This window comes from Grammomys surdaster, unplaced genomic scaffold (genome assembly GCF_004785775.1).
Source record: "Grammomys surdaster isolate TR1022 unplaced genomic scaffold, NIH_TR_1.0 198, whole genome shotgun sequence".
NCBI lineage: Eukaryota > Metazoa > Chordata > Mammalia > Rodentia > Muridae > Grammomys > Grammomys surdaster.
This window is the reverse complement of record NW_021604643.1, coordinates 7,941,022-7,947,403: the sequence shown is the minus strand read 5'-3', so window position 1 is coordinate 7,947,403 and position 6,382 is coordinate 7,941,022. Positions and strand designations below refer to the sequence as shown.

The 6,382-nt window shown below is 37.7% G+C and overlaps 1 protein-coding gene across 1 annotated transcript; it reads left to right on the top strand.

Annotated features, from left to right (window-relative positions):
- The first annotated feature begins 661 nt into the window (after positions 1-661).
- Positions 662-4,704, top strand: LOC114623419 (olfactory receptor 5AN1-like). The gene is made up of 2 exons (XM_028770081.1): positions 662-778; positions 3,741-4,704. The coding sequence occupies exon 2, from the start codon at positions 3,760-3,762 to the stop codon at positions 4,702-4,704; it is 945 nt and encodes a 314-aa protein (XP_028625914.1). The 5' UTR covers positions 662-778; positions 3,741-3,759.
- The last annotated feature ends 1,678 nt before the right edge of the window (positions 4,705-6,382 follow it).

Below are 6,382 nucleotides of genomic sequence, written 5' to 3'. Positions count from 1 at the left end.
TTATTGAATGAATAATCTCTGCAGTCTCAACCTAAACTTTATTTTATGATACTAAGACCCAAGGTTATGAACAGAATAAGTAGTTCATTTACTGAATTTCAGGGTTTTTTTTTATCATAAACTGGTAGACAACTTGGTGCCTTGACTTATTCACTTATGGACACTATACACTGCATGTCTGTTAGAACGTCTGTATTATAGATTCCCAATAGATATATGAGAAACTTTGTATGCATATTTACATAAAATAAAGTGATTTCTATGTTGTATGGATATACATTTATTGACGCCAAGCTATATTGCCAGCTAGTCATTCTGTCTTGAGAAAATCTTTTTACATCTCTTGTTTCAAGTTTATCACCTAGAAATTAAGTTTTGTGGACTAGAAGACACCTATGTCCTTTGCAGACCAGTGCCTCCAAGGACAATCATGTAATGATCTGGTGTCATAAAAGGATCACAGGGGAAGTTAGGAATTGAAGCATATGGCAAACTGTGTCTTTAATTATGAGGAAAATTTCCATGACAACCATGATGCCAGAGAACAAGTGTTTGAAATATATTTTCTTTAATTGGCCTTTCCTTTCTACTTTGGCTCTCAGCACCATATTTAGAGGATTCCCTAGTGTTGCTGTCTCACTTGGTGTGAGCAGAAAGACAGGTTAATGCCAAAAGGATCCTTTAGGAATATGCTAGTGCCCCTCCTGGAAAATTACTTGAAATATTGGCAGTTTCAACATTTGGTAAGAACCCTGTCTCCTGCAGTGTCTGGATGAAGGTCAGAGGGTAAAACCTGCAGGTAGAATCAGCTATCTTCAGTTCATTTTTACAGAAGTATTCATAGTTTAATAAGATTTATGGGAGTAGCCTCCCCTATTTTTGTCCTAGCCCCTCTCCTAACTTGCATATCCTGCACATTTTCCCTCAGTTTTTCTTTGTACTTACTCAAATGATCTTCTGTTCAGAGAAAGAATATATCCTCAGATCAGTGTCTGGGGTGAGAGGTCCTTGATGAACTCTTAAGGATGTATTGTACCTGGATTCTATTATTTTCCATCTTCTATGTATTAAAATGGGGATAGTCAGGTCAGCTGGGGTCAAATTAGACTTTCTGTGATGCCTAGATGATGTTAAAAGCCAGAAGTTGAGGTCTGAATCAACAATAAGAATTTGCTGAGTTTCAGATTTCCTAATACCAAGCCTGCTTGTCCACTTATCTCAACTATTTCCTTCCCTGGAACTCTACTGCATCTTTGCTCACCAGTGTAATGTCTCTGAAATAATAGGCATTATATTCTATTCAGATGTACAGCTTTGGTTCATGACTTTCAGTTGACAAACTGAGTCTTATGATATGACAGAGTACTCATGCACAGTTCCACTAGACTTCACAATCTTCAAATTGCTCTCCATTGTGGCCCCAGAGACATCAGCTTTAGCTGTACAGATATGAGAGATGCTCACTCTACTCACATGTAATACTGGTCTAAGTGTCCACTCCAGGCACAGGTAGTGCTGGTCTAAGTGTGCACTTCAGACACAGGTAGTGCTAGTCTAAGTGCTCACTCCAGACACAGGCAGTGATGGTTCAAGTGTCCACTCCAGACACAGGAAGTGCTGGTCTAAGTGTCCACTCCAGAGATAGGTAGTGCTGGTCTAGTGTTCTTTAAGTTTCTCTTACTCACATTTTTCTCACTCAGCAATCTGCATTTAACTCATTATTCCCAGCACATTTTACTGAACTGGGCCTGTTCTTATTAGATCAGCACTGATAAGCTATACCTACTCCACTGAATCTTTAACAGCTTTTCTACTGTTTTAGGAGATGCTGAACACCCAGAACACTCATTAAAAAAGTGAGTATGTTCTCTCCATTTTTCAACATTTCAACAAATTACTCTGGAAAAATACTAAGAGTAAGAATAGTATTTCATAACTTTTCAGTCTTTCTTAGGAATAGTGGACTACATAGAATATACCTAAGTGTGCCTGCCCATCTCACCTGTGAGATGGTGACATAAATCTCAATCACCTTGGGTGTTTCACTTATTATTATTAAACTGATCAAGTAAGTTGATGTTAAAAATCTTACCCAGGAGAGTTTAAAATGTTTCTATTAACGTTAACTCATTTTGGATGACCTGAGGAACAACATTGTTAAGTGTACAATATACAGAAAGATGTCCAAGTTCATAAAACCATCATGGAAGTTCGACAAAACTAAGATTTTGAGTTTCAAAACTTAACACTAAGGAGAAAACCTCCTCCAGTCCCTCATCCTCAGCACTGTCTTCTAGTTGGCACTTGGTGAAAGAAAACAAACACAGCAATGCCATTCTGCAGTATGAGTTGGAGTTAGAAAAATGATATGAGACAGAAATCGATATTCTAATAACTATTTCTTAATACCATTATTGAAACCTGGTTCAGACAATGTTTACAGGACCTAGTTTGTCAAAGGGTCCTTGTTATCTCATTTTTGTCCTACTATTAACTGCATTTTACAAAGGAAGTTGAGGACAGCAAGAATAATTGCTAACATTATTGGAGCTTTGCTGTGATATGCCCTTTATGTCATTCAGTCTCTTGCACAGTTCTAGAGGAACTTTGGAAATGCTTCACACAATGTGTATGGTTGTATGTTTATACACATATGTTTGTATGTGTGAACATGTATGGTTGTCTGTTAATCTCTGAATATGTGTGTGAAATAGGAAAAATAGAGAATGGGACATAGAGAGATATTGACCACATAAACCACAGTAATTATACTAGCAAACTCATACAAGATTAGGAGAGTGTTTCTTGCACTTATCAGTGCTATGGTGCCTGTCCCTCGCTGACTTAGAATATATAGTTCACACAGAAGCTATTGCTATACTGTCTTCGTATATTTTGTGACTATTAGCAAACATTTTAATTGCATTTTTATTATTTTTGTCTTAACCAGGATTTCTATTTATTTTCATGTTTTTACTTTATATTTTCTGTATGGAAGTTACACTTTATCCCAAGAGTGTATCAATATAACAATTTTCCTCCAGTGAGTTAGACCTCAGATTCTATTGGTGGAGGTATACTTATTCCACAGTAATTTAAATTACTAACCTTGTCACTTAAAAGTTCTTATCAACACATTTGTTTTTGTAATGTCTATTTATTCATTTGATGCATGTCTGTCATTGTGAGAATAATGAGCTAGCAATGTTAACAGTACACTTGCTTTCCTGCCAAGTGTCAATGTATTCTAAGACTCATCATTTGCACCCTCAAAATATGTCAGAATTACAAATCAGGACACTTGCATCCAGGCCAGTTTCAGGATGCTGTTGTGTTAAAGCAATGTCAGGAGAAGAAACCGTAAAATTTACTTTGGGGTTCTGTATATGACACTTTCATAGAAAAGAATGATTATCTTTACCAAGAACATATGCTTCTGTTACACAACAGTGTGTCAGAATTACAAATCACAACAGTGTAAGTGTGTGAGTCTATGTATACTTGTGTGTGTGCATTTGTACTTGTGTGTATGTGTGTGTGTGTATGTATGTTTGTGTGCATGTATGTATCCATGTATGTATGAGTTATTTGTGTGTGTACATGTTCTTGTGTGTGATCACATTATTTCTTAGGCATTGTATTAAGGAAATAGTCACTAAAGTTTAAATCTCTCTCTTTAATGTGATGCTCTAATGTCACTTGAGTGACAATGCATTGTCTTATTTCCCTTTTGATTTTAGCAGTACAAGCACAGAGGTAATGATTGGGGGAAGAAATATTACCAAGATAACCCAGTTTATCCTCCTGGGATTCTCTGATTTCCCCCAAATCACAGGACTGCTCTTTTTTATGTTCCTCATCCTGTACATTACAACGCTGACCTGGAACTTGTCCCTTATTGTTTTAATAAGAATGGACTCCTGCCTCCACACACCTATGTACTTCTTCCTCAGTAATCTCTCCTTCATAGACTTCTGCTATATCACCGCTACAGTCCCAAAGGTGCTTTCCAACTTCTTCCTGGAAAAGCAAACTATCAGCTTTGTGGGATGCATAGTTCAATACTTTGTCTTTTCTACTATGGGGCTGACTGAATCTTGCCTCATGACAGCCATGGCCTATGACAGGTATGCTGCCATTTGTAACCCTCTTCTCTACTCATCAATCATGTCACCCAGCCTCTGTGCTTGGATGGTGTTGGGGAGCTATATAGCAGGACTTATAAGTTCTTTATTTCAGATATCTGTCTTGATGCAGCTCCAATTCTGTGGATCTAATGTCATCAGACATTTCTTCTGTGACTTGCCCCAGCTTTTAAATCTATCCTGCAATGATACTTTCTTTGCACATGTCCTACTTGTCATATTAACAATTTTTTTTGGGCTTACAAATGCCTCACTCATCATAGTATCCTATGGCTATATAGTCTCATCCATATTGAAGATCACTTCAGCTAAGGGCAGGTCCAAGGCCTTCAACACCTGTGCTTCTCACCTGACAGCTGTTTCTCTCTTCTACAGTTCTGGTATCTTTGTCTATTTGAGTTCCAGCTCTGGTGGCTCCTCCAGCTTTGACAGATTTACATCTGTCTTCTACACGGTGGTGATTCCCATGTTCAATCCTTTGATATATACTCTGAGAAACAAAGAAATCAAAGATGCTATAAATAGGTTGCGGAAAAAGACAATCTGCAGCGAAGGTTAGAGATGAGAGGATTTCACCACAGTGCCATGTCAGAATTACTGTTGAAGTAATTATTTGGAATGGCCACTGTCAAGCCAACTATCTAAGCTGCAGAGGTTCTTCCTAGCTCAGCTGCCAGGTTCTGTGGTCAGAGGCCATGTGTGTGCTGCATTTAGAAAAGGCCAGCCAGAAACACCAGCCCTGCCACCCATGAGATTCCTACATGGGAGATAGCTCTGCCAATCTTCCACACTGTCTCCACAAGGCTGGGCATTGCCCAGACCATCTTGCCAACCACACAGGCTTGGTACAAATGAGACCTCTAATGCTTAGAACATTCAAATGCTTTATATATTTGGTAATGATCCCCTCAATCAAAGGTGTAACCCAATAACCAGCCTAGATATACCAACTATCTTTCACTATTAGAGACAAGCAAACATTTGCCTCCATGTCCCCCCCTATCTCTCTCCTAGCTCCTCCTCTTATTTCTCCTCATCTTCTCTTTACTCCTCTTCTTCCTGTCCTTATTCCTTCCACCTTAGCTCCTTCTACACCTGCCATCCTGTGCACATGATTGGAATACTACAAAGTCCATGACATGTCAGATGAAAACAATTTTGAAAACAGACAATATGCTAATACACACCAACAATTGATTTGGTGCATTTGAAATGCATCATCTACAGAACCAGTAGCATCCTAATTTCCACGTTACAAAATGGGCTATTTTCTCATTAATTATTCTATCTATAGGTATTTTAAAAATATCAAGTTGAGAAACTTGTGGAAGCATGAAAATTGTTAAATTACAAGGAATGAATGCTTTTAGAGAAGATTTCTGATCAAATTCCTGACCTCAGATTCGACTAATTCTGTGTCATCAGTATCAAGGTATAGTGTACTAAAGCCTAGGCCATCACCATTGATTATTCTGTGATCCTGAGCAGGAGTGGATGATGATATGAAAAGTTCTTGTTTGAAAGAATCAAAGCCATATATTGGCTTTCTTGTTCCTTTTAGGAAGACTATTCAGAAACAGCTTGATTATGTAAAAAAAAATCACTGCCTAGTCATTTAATAACATTCAGGTCAAACACAAAAGTGGAAGCTTAAATTATGAAGAAAAAAATCATGAGGAAGGCATGGTTTCTTAAGCTTCATTTCCTTGGTGTTCTAATTGTTTGATTTTTGGAGTCTTGAAAAGTCATGACCTTTAACAGTATCTTATGGGCCAATAGTCATATATGAGATGGTGGGATCTGATCTCTCTTCCTCTTCTACATTACAACCAAAAAGTTTACCTGGGATTGATAGAGCCAATAAGAACACTCCAAAAATGTATTTTGACATTTCAAGTACCTGATCCAGTTTGGTCTGAGAAGACTTGTGTGAATTTACTTCAAGCTGAGAGTCACAACACATGATGGACTGGCATGTTCTTTGTTATTGTCTATGCATGTTCAGTATTTTGTGTTTTAGTATTGTGTGGTTTTAAGAGAGTGATATAATGGTGATAGTAGAATAAACTAAGACTTCAAGGTGATATCTCTCAGTATTTCATTGGAACTGTTTTCTCCAGGTAGACATGAGTTTTACCATCATGAAGCAGAATTGCCCTACAGAATGCATTGGTTCACCACCATGGGAACTTAGTAATTATAATAGTACAGAGATAAGCATGTCCATGGAAATGAAA